Genomic DNA, 21,207 nt, shown 5'->3' with positions numbered 1-21,207 from the left:
TAAAGCAAAAGAAGTTCTAGCAGATTCTAGCAGCAAATGCTGTTTGAACACAGGCCTCCTTTTATCTGAGGAGGTCTGGTTATCAATAATAAAATAGGTAATTATTTCTGCAAAACAAATTGTCCATTATTTCAGATGATTAAGTGTTGAACAAGATAAACTAAACACATACCTGTCTCAGCATGCACATTCAGCTTAAGTGAAGACTTACTCTTAGTGACTTCCTACCCAAAGACATCCAGCAAACTTCTGATACCCCTGGTCCAATCATGTTCCTGTAAGCTTGAGTGGGGTCTACTGAACTGGAAAAAATCTGTGTAGTTAATGTTTTATATGAAGCCATTTGTAGGTTTAGCTTTAAATACATGTTGCTCCTTAGGCTGAAGAGGAATTTTATAATGCTGAAGTTGCCTTGGACAGGGATCCTAAAGGTCTCAGGACTCCCTTGTCCTGGGGGAAATATTGAAAGGAACAGGTTGGAACCACTCAGAGATTACACAGTATTTCACTGTTACTCAGCTGAGTCAGCTTAACTGGGCCTGTCTTTTCACTTCAAATCCTATTAATCCTTATGCAGAAAACACACAACTCAGGTGTATTTTGTACCATTAATATAATTTACTAATTACAAACCTGAATGCAGTACATAATTGTGCTGTGTATATTTTCTTGGCAGAATATTTGTCGTTCTTTGGGAGAAAAAACATGTAATAAAATACTTTATGTATATAGAAAATATTTAAAAATGTAAAATTCACTTCTTGGTCCTTATAATTGTAAAATACTTTGTTCACAAGTTGAGTGTACTACAAAAACTGTTTTGTAAATTACAGTACATTCACAAGTCACTTTTGTGGCAAGTCAGGAATATTAAAAAAAATCACCAAACCAAAACCCAAGGGATCTTCTCATCATGCCAGTCCAGCATCTTTGGCCATACTGTAGAAAATACCCTTTGCTGCTATAAGGTTTGCAGGTGTGTCAAATTCAGCTATGGTCCCGTTGTCTAGAACAAGAACCCTGCACAAAACAAAAGATGGTGTGGGGGGGAAAGATGTGTCAGAAAATTCCTCACAAGGAATGTGGTACCTGTTTGTGTCACAAAGCAAACTTCTCTAATCTTTTCCTTGTTTTTGTTTTCCACAATTATTTTCGCCTGTTAAAACACAACAGATGATAAACATTCTTCCTGAGCTCCTGCTTGACTAGAAAAGTTACAGGACAGTCACTGTCTCCAGGGGCAAGAAGAGGGGAAAAAAAGCATCTGGAACTGAAACTACAGTTCCAGAAAACCAAGGAGGTAAAAGCTCATGAAGAATACTAATATATTTTCAAGTAATTAAAATGGCATGCTGTTAGTGAAGAAGTTACAGCAGCTGCTGGTTTAACAAGGCTTCATAAGCTTCCAGACAGTGCCAGGAGTGTCCCTGGGCAGTGTCCCCTGCACAGATCTGGTTTTTGAATATAGAACCTGTTTCCTCTGCCAACAGAGGCAAAGTCAGGGCTGGAAATTCTGGGATAATATAGCGCATCATTGCCTACACACTGCCCAACAAGAGAAGCAGTGTTCATGTCTAGAGAAAAACCAGACCCCTCCGAGCGCTGCTTCACATCCCCAGCAAACCCAGGAGCCCTCCACGTGCTACTGAGAGATTTTACCTGGTGTAATCCATGATTGTGTTCAGCCTGTGGGCAATGGTCAGCACCGTGCAGTCCACGAACTGTGTCCGGATGGTCATCTGGATGAGGTCGTCTGTCTCCAGGTCGATGGCGGCCGTGGCTTCATCCAGGATCAGGATCCTGGTTTTGCGCAGGAGAGCTCTGGCCAGGCACACGAGCTGCCTCTGGCCAACACTGCAAGCACAGACAGCCTTTCACTGTCCCCAGGTCCCCCGCTGCTCACAGCCACTTGTGCTCAGCAGGTCTCTCACCGTGTCACCCAAAAAACCCTGAAGTATTTCGCAAGCTGTCTGTTCTGTCAGCCCCACAGCTCACCCATGCAGGCTGCAGCCTGCCTACACTAACAATGATAGGCTCACTCACTGCCTGGCCCTGTGCTGGCAGAGCCACCAAATGTGCCTTTTATCACTCTGACAAAAGCCAGGGCAGCTAATGACAACATTTCTGCCCAAGCTTTCAGAAACACAGTTCTCATAACACTGAGCATATGCAAACTTAGGAAAAAGAAAATGAAAATAAAGTGTTATGAGTCCTTTCTACCTTAAAAAATAAAATAGTTCTTTCTACCATAAAAATTAAAATATATACATATATATGAGCAACCTTTCTACCATAAAAAATAAAATATATACATATATATGAGCAACCCAGACTTCCTCTCCTGCCACAAACATAGCCCAGACTCAGTCTTTGAGTGTCTGCAGCACGAGGAAGGAGCTGAACATTCATCACATTCACGGCAATCTGGTGACACCACAGCCTCAGAAGTCAAAGAAGCATATCAGAACATGGCATTTTATCATCCCCAGTCATGTCTTCATGGGCCTTTCAAATAGTAATGGAAAATAAATATTGCTAAAGTGTCAGGCAGAGAACTCTTACTCAGCACAGCAGTGATGTTATCATGGCATTTCCCTTCCTACCAAAACGTGTTTAAGAGGCTGCCTGTCCCTAATATCCTGTCATCCTAAAACTTCTTTCTGACAAGATGGGATTAGTTGGTTTGGGAAAAGAATCAGATAATTTGAGGCAGAGGCAGAAGAGGAGGCAAATCTTTGAACACTGGTGGCTTTCTTGGGACAGAAACAGATGACCAAATCATTTCAGATATGACAGACCAGTGTCAGCCTGTGCTCAGGTGTCACCCACTGTCACAGCTGGATGGCAGCTCAGTGTATTTCTAGTCCAAGCCTTCCTTACCTAAGATTCTCTCCACCCTCTGAGCACTCATAGTCCAGCATGGATGGCTGACTGCTGACGAACCTCTTCAAATGAGACAGTTCAAGTGCTTTCCATATTTCTTCATCTGAATACTTATTAAATGGATCCAGGTTCATCCTCAGTGTTCCAGAAAAGAGAACAGGATCCTGGATATAAAACCAATTCTCATTAGACAAGTGCTCTTGTTGTTTTAAGTACAGATACTATGGGCTGCTGCTTCGAGGTGTCCATTGCATTGCAGGTAGGCTACCTCCCACACCCATCCTCTCTGAAAATACATTACATTATGCAGTCCAAACTCAACTTACAGCTCTAAAGATGATTTATCCTAAATCTTTTTTTATCACTCAGTTTATAAGGTGGCAGGATGGAACCAGTTAAAGTATAAATAGTTTGTTTTTCTGAAACAATTTTCTGAGTGTAACAAAGCATTTTCCTCTTTGGATAAACCATTATTTATGGTTTGTTAAGCTGCTAGAAAACAGTCCTTCGTTGTGACACACAGAAACAGTACCTGAGGAATAATTGTTAGCCTCGATCGAAGGTCATGGAGACCAATTTCTGAAATTTTCACGCCATCAATTTTAATTTCCCCTTTTACAGCTTCCAGGATCCTAAAGAGGCAGAGGGTCATGGAGGACTTCCCTGCACCAGTTCTGCCAACAATTCCAATCTACAACAAATTGCAGGTTTAACAACAAAGCACATAGTTAAGAAGAAAACAACACCCAACAAAAAACTCCCGAACAACCCTCCAAGATTATTCTAAGAGGTTTCACTGAAGATATGAATCTAAGAAAGAATGTCCCATCCTTCCCTACAAACCCTGGGTACACTGTAATGTACTTACTGCCATTCATGTAATTGGAATGATAGTCCATATAAATATCATGTCATGAATACAATGAATAACAAAGGCCTAGAGCCATCCTACATAACTTTGGGTGATTTGGAACACCCATGGTAGGTGCAGTCACTCAAGGACAAGAAATACAGGCTCTCTAAGGGCAATTCCTACTTCATGGTAAGCATGTGTATTTCCATGCCAGAAGGATGCTGTCATCCTGTCTGCTTAGAATAAGGGCAGTTCTGGTTTTTAGCAACAGCCTGTTCAGGAAAGGACTTTCCCATGCTAATTATTCTGTCTCCATCAGGCAAACCTCAGAACTTTTCATTAAAGCATGAAGAAATGAATCTCCCAGAATAAAGACAATTTCCTGATTAAGGAAGCAAAGAATGTAATTTCCTTCCACGCCAAAAAATTTCACAGGGGAAGTCAAAGAGCAGAAAAAAAATGGAATTCCTTCTCCCATCTGCACTGCTTCAGAAAAGAATTCTTGTCACTGAATTTTTGTCACTTGCGTTGGCGCCTCCTACGTGGTGTATGGGAGCCTGTTGCCAAATGAACTGGAAAGTCCAGAAAGTCCCACGCAATTCCCTCTACTGCTTTCCAGCCAGGAGGATGCTGGCACATGGACAGCACAGGTGTCACTGCTGGCTCCTGCACTGGCATCAGTGTTCCTCTAGACCCTCTCCTCTACTCCACAGCTGTCACTGGAGACCCAGAGCAAAGTTCTAGCAGACATACAGCTGGGAACTCACCTTTTCCCCACCGTGCACTTGGAGGTTTAGATCCTTCAGCACCAGATCTAGGCCCTTCCTGTACCTCACTGAATAATTCACAAACTCCAGGTCTCCCTTGGATGGCCAGTTTTCTGGGGGTCTCTTGCCCTCAATAATCCAGGGAGCCTGAGGAAAACAGAAGTCAGAAATGCCTCACATAGGTTTGAGAAAAAATAATTCAAGCTCAGATAAAAGCATTTTATCTGATAAATGAAATCTCCATGATCAAATAAATTTATAATAATGGGGAAAAAACACTGGGTCCTAAGTATCCATCCATTTATCTTTGTTGTGAAGTTAACAAGAAAAAACTCTGAGCACAGAGGGCTGAATCCTCAATGGATATGAATATTTTCCCATCAACTTTAACAGAACACTGACAGTTTTCTGCCAGCTCAAGCTCTGGTTTGTAACACATATCACACATCTTGTCTATCTACCTTTTTTGTTCTAGATTAAATATTTGATCTCCAGAACTGTTTACTGCAGCTCTCCTCCATTTCTTAATTCTTAGTATGCACACAGGACTAACAAACCAGTGTGTCAGAGAGCAGCTTTCCTGGCACAGCTCCACCTGCCAGCTTCAGAAGCCTCTGGCAGCAAAGACGGGCAACTGGATGATTTCCTGGATTAGCAGTACAGCTTCCTAGGGATGTTTTCTCATGGGAGCTGAGGACTGATTAAGTTGATTAAATAGAAGTACTATTGAAAACATGTGTAAGACTTGATGATTGTACTGCAGCTCTGACCATGGCACCAGCCGTGCAGGTGAGACTGTGATCAAACACTTCAAACACAAAGGGACCAATATTCTGATGTGGAACTCATCTCCTGTGCTACAGCCACTCACAGCAGCAGAAAATGAGATGCTAAGCACAGGCTGCATGACAGCAATAATAATTTGGAGCTGTGATAGAAAAAATTACAGTTCAGAGCATGACATTTGTTCAGGTTAAATGATAACTCTCAGAGCAGGAACCATCTCTCAAGAGCCTCAAGAAAGAACACGCAAATGTGTGCATTAAAATTTTCATCCTGCTGCTGAGCATGCTGGACTCGTGGTAGCTGACCTCAGTTTCAGTTTCTGAATACTCTTTTATTCTTTCCACAGCCACAATATTAGTTTCAAGATCAGAAGTCATTCGGACCATCCAATTCAGAGACAAGGTCACCTTGGGGAAGACAAGGAACAAAATATTACCCACAGAGGATTAATACATACAATAAAAAAACACACAACAAAAACAAACAAAACAAAATAAAACTTCAAAACAAACAACCCCCCCAAATCAAAACAACCCCCCAAAACCAACAACCCCCCTCAAAACAAAAACCCAGCATGAACAGAACACTAAACCCTCCCCCAAAAAAGCCACAGAAAAAGCTAAGCCCAAAAAACCAACAACAGCAGACACTGCTATTAAGACATCGATTCACATTAATTATACAAATGAAACAATTACCTTTGCATTAATGTTAAAACAGTTACTGGGACAAGAAATATACATTATCAAGTGTTTACATGAAGAAGATTATGATGGTGCTTCTTGCTGATTTAACACTTGGCCCTCTCAAAAAAAGTTGGAAGGAAGTCATTCCCCAAATCATGTGTTTCACTGGAAAACTGCTAACAGCAACTTTGCACACTCAAGCTATCTAAAATGCTTCTGGCAAGAGTGAGGCCATTAAATCTGCTACATTCTCCACAGCCTGGGTCACTACAGTTTGCCTTGTCTAATTATAAATCCGACTGATCTGCCTGTAATTACCTGGACACACCAATGTGCTGCATAGCAGGATTGATGTACAACACATTGAGCCACCTGCTCCAATGGTCTGTTCTTGATGTTCTGGCACTTCCTGGGTTTCCCATGTGCCACCCCTGAGGGTACTGAGGTGCAGCACAGCCTTGATGCTCCCAAAGTGCCCTGAGATCCTCCTTCATGTCAGCTTGCTGGTCATGTCAGCACCCAGTGTGAATCTCTGTTTTCCAAACATCTCACTACTCATTTTAATTATTTCCTTATTAACACCAGCTTTAGCAAGCACTTAGATTATTGCTAATATATCCAAATCATCTCCAAAAATGTAAACCCCTCCAATAAAGCTGTAACATGTACCTGTAATGCGTAGGACACTGACAGTCCCACCAGGCCAGCATTCAGGCTGTTCCTACCAATCACAGCAAAAAGGGCAGCAAAAAGGACAATGCAGTTCCCCACAAACTCAACTCGGATGCCCAGCCACCTGGGAAGAATGCAGGGGTAAGCAGTGTAGGAAAAAGTTGTCTGGGACCAATTTTGCAAACAGGGTTATCTAAATGGAAACAAGAAATTTATGTTTTACCTGTTTGACACTATGCCAGGATAGTAACTCTTCTGATTTTCATCTACCTTGGAATCACTGATGTCCACGAAGGCCTTCACCCTCCTGTAGGCTCTGATGACACTGGCCCCTGACACAGTCTCTGAGAAGTGGGAGTAGATAGGGGATCTGCTCACAGACTCCAGGCGCTTCAGCTGCCGCGAGGTCGCGACATAGAATCGCTGCCATTATTCACAGGAAATGGAAAGGTTCATGAAATACTTTCACTTTTTTTTTAAATTAACAGTGAAGAATTTCTTAGGTTAAGGATTTAAAGGAGATTGCTACTAATACACTTCAACCTTCTAAAATATTGTCTAAAATTAAGAAGAATATCAAGAAAGTTACTGTTATATCATTCCACAAAAGAGTATTGGGTAACTGCAATTTCTATAGACTGAAAGTTGAATTTATTATTGTCCCTTCAAATTTAGTTAATATAATCTAGCAGAATGAATCCATTTGTAGGAGCCTCATTTTCCAAGAAAACAAATTGTGCACTTGTGCCTCCATTATCAGGTCTCTATGTACAGTTTGTAAAATAAGCTTGATTATTGCTCAGAAATCAATAAAATTGATGCTTTCTATTTTCAACGTTTTAATTCCTCACTACCTTGAAAATTTATCAGTATGTCAAATATATCCACACTTTAATATATTGACATGCATTGCAGTGCTGGCTCTGGCAGTAAGCTTACTTTTTATTACTTAAAAGCTAAGAAAATTTATGTCTATCTATTTCATGGCCACATCTTGCTGACATTTCTTTTTCTGAGAAAAGTAAATAATGTTTTGTTTATATAAACACATAGCTATTTCAGGTATTTCCATTTTCCCCCCAAATCAATGCTGTTTTCCCTAAAAAGAAAAGGAATGGAACAATTGCAATAGCCGTCACACATTTTTCCAGTTACCTGAACAAAGAAATAGAGAATTGCCAGTGGGATTATAACCACGGCGAAGAGCGGAGTGCTGGCTATGATAACGATCATGGTGGACAAGGAGGTGAAGAATGTCCCCAGGAACATGAGGATGGTGGGTGGGATGACCTCATCGATGACGTAGATGTCCTTGGAGAAGCGGTTGATGACACGCCCGGTCGGGGTGGTGTCGTAGAAGGACTGTGGGGTGTGGAATTTGTTCTCCAGCAGCGCAGCATGGAGGGTCCGGGCAGCATTGATGCCCCCCAAGGCCAGGGTGAAGGAGCAGATCAGCACTATGAGCCCTGGCAGGTGAGGAGCAGGTGTGTTATCCCATGATGTCCACGATTCACAGCTCCCCGACCCTTGGCAGATCCTGTTGTGCTCCAAGCTTGTTTTGCTTCACTTTATTCCCTGCCCACCCTCTCTTCACACAGCATCCCTCTCTCCCACATCAGCACTGCATCCACTGCTGCCTAAGGCACAGGAACATCCACAGGATTCACCATCCTCTCTATGGAAAACAGACACACAACCATCTCCCCACTGTTTTCCACAATCCTCCATGATGTCCTGATGCTACAACTTCATTCCAACCCTTCATCCTCTTCTGCACTGAATTTTTCATGTTTTCTTCCCAACTTGCCTCTCAAGCTTCCACATCACCTGTTCAACCCCCCCAAGGGCTTCACAGCAAAACTGGAAGTGTTGAGCTGAGCTCAGACTGTGTAGCTCCAGGTTACACGAGTTCCCTTGCTTAGGACAGGAGCTGGGGGGCAATTTTCATAGAATTATAGAACCACAGAATGGTTTGGGTTGGAAGGGGCTTTTAAGATCACCCAGTTCCAACCCTACCACCACTATCCCAGGCTGCTCAGATTTCCATCCAACTTGGCCTTGGGTACTTCCAGGGATGGGGCATCCACAGCATCTCTGGGCACTCTGTGCCAGGGCTTCACCTCCAGTACAGTAAATAATTTCTTCCTAATATATGATCTAAACCTACCATCTGCCATGGCTTTCTGACCTAATACTTCATTCCAAAACATTGGGACATGATGATTTTAGCTGCCCTCACCTTGCAAGAGGCCCAGGGCAGCGTAGACCCCAATTCTCATGGCTGTGTTGTGCTGAGTCCCATTTACCACTGGCTCGTTGGTCCAGTCACTGAGCCACACGTTGGCCCCGATGGCAGCAGCATTTTGACAGCAATACAGGAAACAGATCACCAAAGAAATGACAGGGCTGACAGCCTTCATGTACTGCCAGAACACTGTCAGCTTTACCTGCAAAATCACACAGTAAAGCTGGTTTGCACAACCCACACAAGAAGGAGTTTAGAGAGAATTATGAGTTAGAAAAATTCTTTGTGAGAAGAACTGCTGACAAAAACTTTAACACACTCTGACACCAGCCTAACTCAAAACTACATGAACTACTAAACACCACAGAGAAAGGGAGCTCAGGCAGATGAAACTGTCACGATGATGGCTTTCAAAAAAGTCTGAAATATCTCTGAAAAACTCTTCTCCTCCATGTTGAGGATTGGTATTTCATTACTTTTGTGGGGTTTTAGTTTTTAAGACTATGCCAGAGGGCAGAGATAAAAAAAATGAAAGAAAGAAGCCAGAACTAATAGCAGCAAAAGACAGGTAATAAGAATAGGAGCCAAGATTTTCAGGAAGTAGAAGCAACTTGGCAGCAGTATCGTACTCAAGACAACTTTAAATGGCCTATTTAAGGAGAAGTGTTGAACATGCCTCCACTCTGTCTTCACAACAACTTAAATGAGGTACCAAATGCAAATGCACTCCAACAAGAACATAAACAGATGATGTTTATGGCAATAAGTAAAGATGCTGTCTCTAAGGCAGTGCAAAAAGGCAGAAGCAAAAAGAGACAGAGACTCGGGACAAAACTCAGTCCTTAGAAAAAAGCGTAAGGAGGAATAATTAAAAGAACAAGTGTTATTGATTAGTGACTTCGAAGGCTTTTTAAATAACCCACAGAAAAAGCATGTCTGTGCCATGGACCATGTACATCAGACTAAACAGGACACACTGAGACTTCTGAAGTGGAGGGAAGGGGCTTTTTTTTTAATCAAACCTCCCTGCTTCTCTTCCATCTCCTGCTCCTCTCTGTTCCTTTCTTTTACTGATTACTGTTGTGTTCCCATCTTCTATTTTTTCTTGCTCCCATTTCTCTCCCTGGTCCTGCTCAGGAGGAATACAGCCCCTTTGTACCTACAAGCACAATGTGCTCTGTGCTTGGGTTGGGAGGTATTTAGGCAGAGCAGCCTCCCTGGCACCCAGAGGCAGCTGGTTCGTGTAACCCAGTGCTGCAGCTGGACTCAGCAGCAGCCAAACAGTTTAAAAACCAGCAGTGCTGAAAGCTCTGCGAGGCAAAGGCAGAGCTGATGGAATGCAGGGCTCTGCAGTATTGGGTGACCGTGGAGGGAACTGGAAGAGATTTTTTTTTCCCCTTTTTTCTGTTCTCCAAAGGATATAGGGATAGCTAGGTGCCAAAATCTCTGCCAAAATCCCTAATCTGAATGATCACTGGCCATCAGATTAATGCCTAAGGCCTGCAGTTGTGATTTATACACAAGTTTAACAGAACTGGATCTAATGTTAAAATAAAGGGGATTTTTTTTTTTTTTAATAGGAAAAAAAAAAAGGTAGAAAAGGGGAGAGGGGAATCAAACCATACCGTGCCTGTTTCAGTGGTTTCAGCCTGAATAAGTTTCTCATTAGCAATTTTTCTTGGAAGAGGAGGCTCTGCTGGCTTCTTCTCACAGACTCTTCGTTTTGTTGACATTTTGTTGGGACATTCTCCTCCCTCAGAAGACACGACACTAAGTTGCCTAGTTAAAACAAAAGAGTCATTAGGAGAAAAAGGGCATATTGTGGCAGTGCTAAGGCAAGGCTGAGATGTAGTGGATTTGATTTATTCCCAGCTCTTCCACTAAGTTCCCCTGCCAGCCTCACTCACAGCTGTGGGAGCTTCTACCACTTCTCTGTATGTTCAGGGATGCCAGAAATACAGGATCTAAGAAAGGCTGTGGCAGAGCCTGAGCTCTTTAGGAAAGGCATTTAGAGGCTTCATGGCAAGGCAGATATTTCAAACTAAACCCTGAGCTTCTCTGTTTTCATATCAGCAGTAACTGGACAGCACCTATGGGTATGATTATAAAAACCTTCAAAGATTTCCAAGGCTCCCAATGAAAAGGTGCAATGCAAGGAATTTATTTTTCACACATCTGGCAGCAGTTCACCATTGTGTGGGTAAATACACACGGTGTTACCTGAGAACCACAGAGCTGCTTTTAGAAATTAGTTCAGTCCAGATTGAAGACTGAAGAAATAGATGTTTGATCTTGTGTGTTTACATTTATTTTTAGAAGGATACTAAACCAATTTATTTACAAGAGGAAATTGAGGAAACTGAAGCCCAGATGGAGAAGCAGAATGTTATTGACATCTGAAAGATGTTTTTTACCCCAGACACAGCCTAGAAAAGCAAGGACCTCGTGCTTACCTAAGAAACTGTTTGCGGACCTCGTTTGTCACGGGCTCGTTATCGGCCAGGTCTGTGTGGATGCTCAGGGTGTCTTCAGCCAGCAGCACTTCCTCCTCCTCCAGCACTGCAAGACAAGCTCACACCTCAATTTTCTGCCACAGGAAAGCACAGAGAAAGGTGGCTATACAAAATAAGAGCCATGAGAACAAATCCCCTGCAGGAAAATCACAGTGCAAAAGCTCCCCCCCAGCTTTGTGTATATCCTTCCTGTGCATCACTTCTAAGGAAATTGCAAAGATCTTGTGAGGCAGGTTAGCTGTCAAATGCATTTGTATCACGTCTCTTTAACCCATCGGAATGCCAGGCTATTGTCTGTGTTAAAAGTTGGTTCTAGCACTTATTGGGCACATTCTAGGCATAATCCTGGGCTGGGGGAGTCACTTCAGGAGTCCTGCAAGCCTCTGCTGTGGCTGGAAGGTCATGCTCCTCTACAGCAGCAGTGCTGTATTAATAGATCATGGGAACTATCACACATGAATGGGAAACATCCACATGAATGCTTTTATCTTGCATCATTTTGTCAGAATCAAACCAAGCTGAAAAGCAACCCAAAATTAAAATGTCATTTGTACTTTGCTACATGAAAAATACCCCGATCACACATAAAGAGAAAACACACCAGACTCTGGGTAGCCCCTTTGATAGCAAGCCCAGTTTATTCTTGTGTCTTCTTGCTGAGCTTGACCTTTCTATATCTAAAATAAATTCCCAAGTTTAAAATAATTTCTAAGACAAGAATTGCTTTTTTCTAGGACAAACCACATGAAATTTTGAAAGAAATTTGTGAAAAGATTTCTCAGTAATACAGACCTGGCCACAGACAATAATTTTCATGGTAGTACAGAAAGGCAAATGCCATGAAGAACCAGGGGACACTTTACAGAGAAAATATCTGTAATCTTGTTGACAGAAGAAGACATGTTTTAAGAAAAAAATAATACTGTACTTGTTGGTTCATCCTCTTCAATGTCTTCATCCAGTGCATAATTCCGGAGGAATTCTGCAAAGGCCTTGTTTTGTTTCAGAAGCTCTTGGTAAGATCCCATTTCAGAGATTTTGCCATCTACCAGGACAATTATGTGGTCTACTTGAGGTAGGAAGCTAATGCCATGGGTTACCAGGATTCGGGTCTGGATAAGGAAAAGGAAAAAAATGCATGTTTGTGTGTCAGTCATTTGCTGACTGACAGCATTCAGCAAGCCAAATACATTTTTGGGACAGGGAATGAATTATTGTGTCAAGGTGAAATGTCCAGTGAAATAACACTGTCCACATTAGGCAAATCAGCTTGACATGATGTACATAAACTGGCTTTGCTCCTACTGCTGACAAAAACAGAGAGGAAAGTAAACACACTGAATTATCATTCCCTCCTTCCCTTATGATAATTTTCTTTGCAGCCCTTCCCTTTTAAGCTTCAAGATGATCTCAGAAGATGGCAGCAGGAGTGGAAGCAGCAAAGCCACTGCAGTTGGGGTTGTGGTTGCCAAAGTCCTCTGTAACATCCGTATTTGGTGCAGCTTCCTGGCTGTGCTGCCTCCAAGAAGCAACAATTAACACCACCAACCTGTGCATGTTCCAGCACATGCCTTGTTTTTTGGAGATCTCATAGAGGAGGGATTTTAAAAGACAGGGCAGGTTTCTGCCTCTACACGTTCTGACCAGACCACAGCATTCCTGGGCATGTGTGAGCAGCGTTTCACCACAGCCTGGGCTGTGAGGAAAGATGCCCACGGTGCCAGGTAGACACGGAAATTCAGGAATGAGCCGTCACTCAGGTCTGGGTGGTGAAACAGCTTCTGCGTTCCTGAGTTCCTGTGCATTTTTAAGAGGATCTAAACCCCAGCTTACTTTTCCCTTCAGGACCCCATCTGGGCCAATGACTTTGTCGAAGATGTGCTTGGCCACGTGCGAGTCCACGGCGGACAGGGGATCGTCCAGCAGGAAAATATCCGAGCTGCTGTACACGGCACGGGCCAGGCTCACGCGCTGCCGCTGCCCCCCCGACAGGTTGATGCCCTGCAGGGAGACAGGAGAGAGCAAAACATGTCACACAAAAGCTCTGACTTCTCATGGTTCTCACCCAGCCCAGCACTGGGGTGCTAAATTGAAGCATGAGACACTGAAGAGAATAACCCACCCATAGACAGGCACAGAATGCCTCTAGATCTGCCTGTTCACTGCCAAACTTTCCACTCACCCAGCAAACTGGAGATGCAGTAAGTCTCTTTTTAATAAGCTCCTAACGGAAGTGTTAAAACACAAAACTATAAAAAGCAAAACTGTCAACCAGGATGTAAAATGCAAATTTCAAAGCAGGGCTGTGGCACCTGGAACATCTTCCACATATTTCCTTTTGCACACAAATCCCCATCTCCACACCATTTCATGAAATCTAGCTCAAACTTAGCCTTTTTCATAGACCTATGAAAAAAGAACATCTTTGTTGGTAAACATAGATGTAAATGTTTCTCATTAAAATTTGTTAAGGGATGATAATTTTTTTTCCCACTTGAAGCACAACCATGTGTTCCCTCCCTTTTTATCCCCACAGGAAAAGGAAGGCCTTCAGTGATTCTGGACAGATGCACCTTTACAATTCATGACAAATAAGAGGGCACTCTGATCTTCCAGGGCTGGGCGTGTAATTCTGCACCACAATACACACACAAGCCTGAAGTTAAGAAAACATTCAAATAAAGTGCTTTCTGGACAACTGCCCTGCATGTTTTGGTGTTGTTTGTAGCAGGGTGCCATTGTGAAGATAAAATCAAATGAAGGGCTGACTTTACAGTATTCTCTCCTTAGCAAGAGCAGGAATCACCAGGCAGGTCTGACTTGAAAACAAAAAATGCACCTTATAAAATTACCTTTTCTCCTATCTCAGTTTGATCTCCCCCTGGCAGCACTTCCAGATCAGTTTTTAAAGCACAGGCCTCCAAGGCATCTTGGTATTTTTCCTCATTAGGAGCTTGGCCAAACAAAATGTTATCTTTCAGCGTGGCATTCTGGATCCAGGCTTGTTGAGGCACATAAGCAACAGAACCCTAGAGAAAGGAGAGGGAAAATCTCTGACTCATAACAAGCAGGAATTCATGCTCTGAGTAAGATCATCAGCATGTATACAGCTCCTGGTTCCTACACATCCACATTATATGGATATGTGTGCTAACTGTTCGTGTGCCATTGATCAGATCAGGAAAGTAACTTCATACAAAAGTGGGCAAAACTCAAACACGCATTCAAGCTGTCAGAGGAGCAACTAGAATTCCCTCTGGAGCCTAAGGTGCATTCTAAGCAAGGGCAGGCATAAGCAGCACATTTCCCTACCATCATTAAATGGTTTCATAAAAAACCACCAACCTTCACAGCCACTTCTCCTTCCAGCTTTTCCATCTCACCCAGGAGAGCAGACACCAGAGAAGACTTCCCACAGCCAACGTGGCCAACAATGGCAACCAAAGAACCACTGGGGATCAACATATTTATACTGTGGAGGAAATAGGCTGGAAATTAATTGAACATTTTTTTACTAAAGGTATCAGGGGTCTTTAAACCAGGGCTGAAATACACAGACACAGCCTGACTGGATATAATAAGCAAAGCTTGGTCACTGGTTTTCTCCTCCCTGTCTTGCATACAATCAACTGTAACCAGAACTTGAGGAGCAAATGAAAACACAGCATAATGTATCTTGCTGGTTGCTAAAGCAGTAGGATTGTTAACAAGCCTTCTAAGACTCTTTGCTGTGTTGTTTCAATCCATCAGCAAGTCAAATTGAGTTAATAAGCATTTTGAAAACAGACACTCTTCCAAAGGTATTTTGGGGTTTGATTTTAAAGCCAAAAGCAAATGTACGAAAGTAGTGAGTGAATACATCCTATCTAAAAATGTTCACACCACTTGAGAACTGTATTTCCTGTGCTGGTAAATAGGATTCATAATGACACAAGAAAAACAGGACTTCCCCAATTAAAATCCTTTAGTGTTTTCCCCACTGTGTTCTTAAAGGTACTCCTTAAGGCCCTGAAGGTGAACTGATACAGAAATGACTGATGGACACAGTCTCTTTGCTGTCAAAGGGCTTTTCACTAGTGAAATCAAGCCAAACATCTATTTACATAAATTCTGATGCATAACAGAAGGGATATATGCTTCCAGGCAAATTTTGTTTCTGTTCATTCAAAGAGGCAAATGTGCAAAACATCCACCCCCACAGTCTGAAGATGGTCTTTCCACTGCCACAGAGATGAACCTGCCACAAGCCTCTTCAAGGAACAGAGCACTGCTGGCACACCTAGGTCCAAACACAGACATCTCAACTGTCCTCAGAATCCATCAGAACAATTTGATTCATACAATGCTTCCATTAAAAAATGCCTATTTAAGGAATTCATGGAGCCTGTCTTTCAATAGGTAACTATTTTATGCTGGCTGCTGTGGGGTTAAAGCCTTACAGCCCTGTTCCATAAAGCTTAAAGACCATAAGGCACGAGCTCCATGTTTTAAAAGTGGAAGAGATGCTGACATGTGATGCATGGTTTTCACCAGACACCTTTCAAACAGGCCTCCCAAGAGCCAGAGACCAGGTGGATATTGCATTGCAACTGCACAAAGAAATCTTACTCTTTCAGCGTTGGCTTGAGCTCCTTTCCCCAGCTGAACGTTGCATTTCTTACACTGATGGCATTGCCTGCGTAGCAAAAACACAACAACAGAGGAGCAGGAAATGTGTTACTCACAACAGCACAACTGAGAGCAGGCTGACAGAGGCATCTTTATTTACACACACTGCACTCCCCATTTCTGCTGGCATGGGAAGCACAGGCTTATGCCTGTGGGTCACATGGCAGGTTTCTTCACAGTGACAATAACTGACTGTCACTTCAGCTATAGACTGTGACATCTTCTCAGATCTAGGCAGCTGAAAAGATGCCCTGCTTCACCCTGCCCTGGGGGGCTGCTCTCAACATGTGCTGTTGAGCATCACCACACTTTACTACAAAAAAAAACTCATTTCAAATCAGTAGGAGATCACTACATGCTGTTTACTTTGATTTATCAGATTAACTTTGACACTCTGCAGCTTTTTGCTTGCCACACCTGGCTTGCCCAACTGTTTGAGGCTACTTCTGTTTTGAACAGAAGTAATCCAAATTGTTCACAAAGTTATGGAGCATTTGTGCAGTGTGAAAGGTTTGAATAAGGCTTGCTGTCCACAGTCAGCAGATGCACTCCATACTCAGTGCTGTTAGCATCCAGTACATTGCAGATGCAAACTCAGGCCCAACCAGCTCAGAAATATGGCCAGAAATTTTTATGATTTCCACACAGCCTGAACACTAAACCCATTTCAGAGCAGCAGCTTCTTCCCTTTTTTTAACCCAAGATTACCACTGCTATTTTCTTTTTGGCTTTTTTCATAGCTCAACCAGTCCAAGAGAGATATGTCTGCTGTAATTGCACAGTTTAGAAAAATATCAACATCTTTACCTGGTGCAATCACTTTTGTCTCCACACAATTTGGATTAAGTTCATCATGACTCAGGAACTGCTGAATTCTCTTTAGGGATACGCTTGTCTAATAAAAAAAAAGGTGGCATTATTTCATCATTCTTTTAATGAGGACTTAACGATTTTACTACTGAAAAAGAAAGTATGCACAATGCCTTGAGCTTTCCCCCATGGGCTTCCTGAAGAGCGAGTCATTCTTCCCCTGCAATGAGTCTTATGCTGAGATTCAAGCTTTTTAGCTGTGAAATTTATCACACCAAGCTGAGTTTATCTGAGCAAAGCAAAATTCACACAGGCTCATTCAGAAGATGTCAGGCTTTCCAATGCAGGACATGAGGAAAGAAAGGCTATTAAAAGGAAAAGCAGCTAACAGGCAGATGCAAGAGATCTCTGCATTCCAGAAATCAAGGATATGTTCTTTCAGTTCAAGTTTTTCAGAATAACCAGTGCTCCAGGTCCTCCTTACCTGTGCAATGTTGCTAATGACCTGTGGAAGCATATTGAGGGGAAACTTCAAGATATTGAACAAGGACAGGGAGACAAAAGCCTTTTCTGCATCCAGGATATTCTTCTCATCCACAGAGACATACACAGCAAATGTTGTCAGTGCTACCTGAAAGCCAGAAAGGGAGTTTACTGCCAGATGTCTGGTATATTCTGGCATTTTAAAAGCCCTCAGTCCTGATAGGCATCTTGGAAATAAAAGTACCAACCACAAAATGGGGAAAATTCCTTGGTTTTGACCTTTTCAACATGCTTTAGAAATGTCAGGTCCTATGGACAAGCAGGTAGAGAAAAAGGGCAGAATGAGAGACCTGTCAGGGTTCTAGTGGCTACATTCAGCTGAACTAAGAGTTTCAAGAGGTGAACTACAGGACCTGGGCAAATAAAAACAGAAAGCTGTTATCGGATTGTGGTTTCTTCCAGCTCCACCCAAGCAAATTTTCCCATTGTAACCTGCAGGCTAAGCAAATGAGATTTACTAATCAAGAGAGAAGGAAGTGAAATCCAAGTTATTTGCTGGCTTGCTGTATGACAGGGGCCATCCACTGTGGAAGGATCATCCTGTGCAGCAAACTCACAATGAGCAGGAACAGGAATGTGCACTGAAGGAACTGCAATGACTTGAAGGAACTATGAAAGGGGCAGAACCTCCAGGCTGTTCAGATAATTCCTGCAGGGCTGGGCCTCAGATCTTGAGAAAAGTTGGCTGGGAACAGTTTTGACCACTGACTTATTTGAATGGTTTTATTCACCAAGACCCTTTCTGCACAAAGGATCACAGTCCAGTGAAGTAGAATATAGAGGAAAAGACAAAATTGAGGAAAATGCATTTCAGAGTTGCTAACATTATCATTTGGTCTTTAGTTTTCACATTAAATCAATCTCTTTTTTGAGTTGTAGAATAATTTAACAACTCCCTCTCTCACTAAAACAAGCAGAGCACTGCATCATGAAGGTAGAAATGAGAGCTAAAGACAGACGTTGTCCTGACTGACTCAATTAAAGTTTCTTTTGCTATTTTGCTATTCACAGATCTCTGAGGTTTCAAATTCTAGTTTTAATTTGCTACGGGAAGTACTTTGAAGTGGTTGGAAATTCTCCTGTGACAGCTATTCCCAGCTTTCACTGGCAGACTTTATCACAAAATACTTTAATACTGATTAACAAAAGGGCTCTTGAGAACAGGGAACTCTGTATCAAAGCATGTTAATAATTTCTTTAAAAACTTTACATTTTATTTCTATGTACATTAGCAAGCAGAAAGCCTCAGGCTTATCCTTCAAGGGTTCACCTTGTACAACTCAGAGAGCCATGCAAATTTTATTTACCAGGAAGGGTGCGCTGATCCAGGCAAAGGTGGACAAAGAGTTGAGATAGGCAGATTTTTTCAAAACCCTCAGCTCATTCTTCCGTATCTCCAGGACCTTTTCTGAAAAGGATGGTTCCCAAGCATAGAGCTTCAGCACCTTGATGCCACCCAGGATCTCGTTCATTAATTTGATGCGGGAGTCTTTGTAGCGCATTTGTTCCACCTGGGTTATTGGTAAACACAGAGACAGAGTCACAGCCAGGACTACAGGAAAGTTTTCAACATATGTCTCACATCTGTGGTGCCCCCCAGGCTATTTCTGAAGAGGATGCAAAAGGCAATTACAGAAAGCCAGACTGTTATCAGCTTATTGTGCAAGTCTACCTCCAAGGACAAGACAAATCAAAGGAAATGCCTGGAAAGCAGAGTACAAAAGTTTCCCACTCATTTTAACTCTTAAGAGCTACATTTTAAACTCATCTTAAAGAAAGATTCAGCCACTTCACAGAAATACTACCCTATCATTTCCCTTGATTTCTTCAGATTTTTTTCTTCCTTGTTTGCACGTTTTATTTCTTATCCCTTGAAAATTGTGGCTACGTCTAGGGTTTTTTTCCCCTATGTATTAAAATACAGTGTTTCATTCAGTTATTAAAATAAAAACATCCCTGCCAAAATATATAGACAAAATTCACACACATAAGCACAGCAAGTTATACAGCTCAAAGCATCTCATAATTGGCAAGGGAGAAAAGGCATGTTACTACTAACATGTCAGCATCCAAGAGATTTAAAAAGCCTGTCTCTTCAAGGCATATAATAATATCACTCTGTTACTAAGGCTGTGCTTAAAAGTCCTAATTTATATCCAACTCTTACTTTTTTTTTACACCAAGAGATTGGCTTTTCATTTATTTTTTAATCTTCCAAACAGTCTGATAGGCTGCATAGCACAAGCCAATTATTAGATTTTTTTCTAGCACAAAGCCAGAGGGCACTGTTATATTGGTATTTTTTCAGCTTTCCCTGACTAGAGAGAGCTAAGACTACAAAGAAAGGAATAAAGGATCATTTTCCCTTAGGATAATACATGAAATATGGCCCAGCTAAGTAGCAGGGAACATCAACACTGGCTTTTAGCATAAAACTCCAACTGTCAGGTTTTAGCTGCCACCTCTGAAAACATTCATTTGCAGCTTGAAGAATGGCATTTATTTGCTTTCTCTAGATACTCCTAGAGGAAGATACCAGGTGAAGGGAGACAAAGAAGCCTCTTGCTAATCCCAAAAGCTGCTTGCTCCAGAGGTATGAAAAAGCCACTGACACAATGACAGAAGACTTTTTTTTCCCCTTAAATTGCATTCAATTCACTATGGAAAAAGTATCTAAGATGATACAGTTATTAAATAGATCAGTACATTCTTACTCATAAGTAAATTGTTGCAAATGGCATCTTATTAACAACCCCAGATGTCTTAATTTCTCCTAGCACAGCTGCCAGTTCATCTAACATTACCTTCTCTGCTGCTACCTTACCTGGAATGCTCTGGTCTTTATTGCTATTGCAGAGTTAAATGGGATAAGTAAGACCATCACAGCAACTCCAGCCAGCACAGAAGCCCCTAAAGTCTTGATTTAAAAAGAAAAAGTAAGTTGTTGTACCTAAGTGTTCCCTACAGTCAATACTAAAACAGTAAGTGATAGGAACAGAAATCAATGTTGACAAGTTAAACTTATCCCAGTGAAGTGTTGTGATTCCACAGAGCAACTGTGAAGAGGAGACAGAAAAATAGAACAGGAACCACTTTGAATAACAATGATAATAACAACATTAATAATAACTATTATTGTTGTTGCTGTTGTATTGGAGATAGGAATTTTTCTTTTGATTTTTCTCTCACCAAGGGAGCTGTATTTATGGAATTAACCGACTACCCTCAGTGTGAGCACAAGTATACAAACTGCTGGCTACCAGAGCTCAGCTTCCAGCAGAGCAGCAGCTCAGAGCTGCTGCAATTTAATGGCTTTTGAGTTGAAATCAATACGATTAAGTTGGTGCTACTGTTTTATGCAGAAAAAGACATTAAGTGCACAGAAACAGATCTGAAAGCCAGTGCTCAAACTGAACCTGGAATAAACCTGAAACAACATCACAATGTAGCAAATGAAAAATTATGGTTATTCCAGGTGAGATTTGCCTCCCATTGACTTGCACAAAACGTCTTTATGTAGCAGGATATAATCTCTACACATGACATTTCCTACATCCAGGTTTTTGTTTGGTTTGGTCTCTAAACCACTTCCCTCAAACTCTCATTTGTACTGGGAACAAGAGTCCAAGACTGAGCCTATCAAAGTGGAGTAATGACAATGCAAAGACAAAGGAAATGTTCTGTTTCAAATGCCCATCTGGCCTATCAGCTCAACAAAATAATTAAGACACTATGTGAGGGTGTATAGCAGTAAAAGCTATTTTACTACAGGACAGAACAC

The 21,207-nt window shown here is 41.9% G+C and overlaps 1 protein-coding gene across 1 annotated transcript in view; it reads right to left on the bottom strand.

Annotated features, from left to right (window-relative positions):
* Positions 1-598: 598 nt before the first annotated feature.
* ABCC3 (ATP binding cassette subfamily C member 3) overlaps positions 599-21,207 on the bottom strand; it is a gene marked incomplete at its 5' end in the record, with an annotated part of 47,384 nt that continues 26,775 nt past the window's right edge. Inside the window, 21 exons of the mRNA XM_021555012.2 lie at positions 599-1,020; positions 1,660-1,854; positions 2,881-3,047; positions 3,416-3,574; positions 4,504-4,650; positions 5,595-5,696; positions 6,645-6,771; positions 6,871-7,070; positions 7,803-8,113; positions 8,887-9,094; positions 10,518-10,671; positions 11,346-11,451; positions 12,334-12,517; positions 13,239-13,406; positions 14,258-14,434; positions 14,751-14,877; positions 16,014-16,080; positions 16,881-16,968; positions 17,368-17,514; positions 18,734-18,937; positions 20,251-20,343. Of these exons, the coding sequence (XP_021410687.2) occupies positions 912-1,020; positions 1,660-1,854; positions 2,881-3,047; positions 3,416-3,574; positions 4,504-4,650; positions 5,595-5,696; positions 6,645-6,771; positions 6,871-7,070; positions 7,803-8,113; positions 8,887-9,094; positions 10,518-10,671; positions 11,346-11,451; positions 12,334-12,517; positions 13,239-13,406; positions 14,258-14,434; positions 14,751-14,877; positions 16,014-16,080; positions 16,881-16,968; positions 17,368-17,514; positions 18,734-18,937; positions 20,251-20,343 (3,240 nt within the window). The remainder of the gene's footprint in view (positions 1,021-1,659; positions 1,855-2,880; positions 3,048-3,415; positions 3,575-4,503; positions 4,651-5,594; positions 5,697-6,644; positions 6,772-6,870; positions 7,071-7,802; positions 8,114-8,886; positions 9,095-10,517; positions 10,672-11,345; positions 11,452-12,333; positions 12,518-13,238; positions 13,407-14,257; positions 14,435-14,750; positions 14,878-16,013; positions 16,081-16,880; positions 16,969-17,367; positions 17,515-18,733; positions 18,938-20,250; positions 20,344-21,207) is intronic.

The sequence above is a fragment of the Lonchura striata genome, chromosome 19 (genome assembly GCF_046129695.1).
Source record: "Lonchura striata isolate bLonStr1 chromosome 19, bLonStr1.mat, whole genome shotgun sequence".
In the NCBI taxonomy this organism is placed as follows: Eukaryota; Metazoa; Chordata; class Aves; order Passeriformes; family Estrildidae; genus Lonchura; species Lonchura striata.
This window is presented reverse-complemented; position numbering and strand designations above follow the sequence as displayed.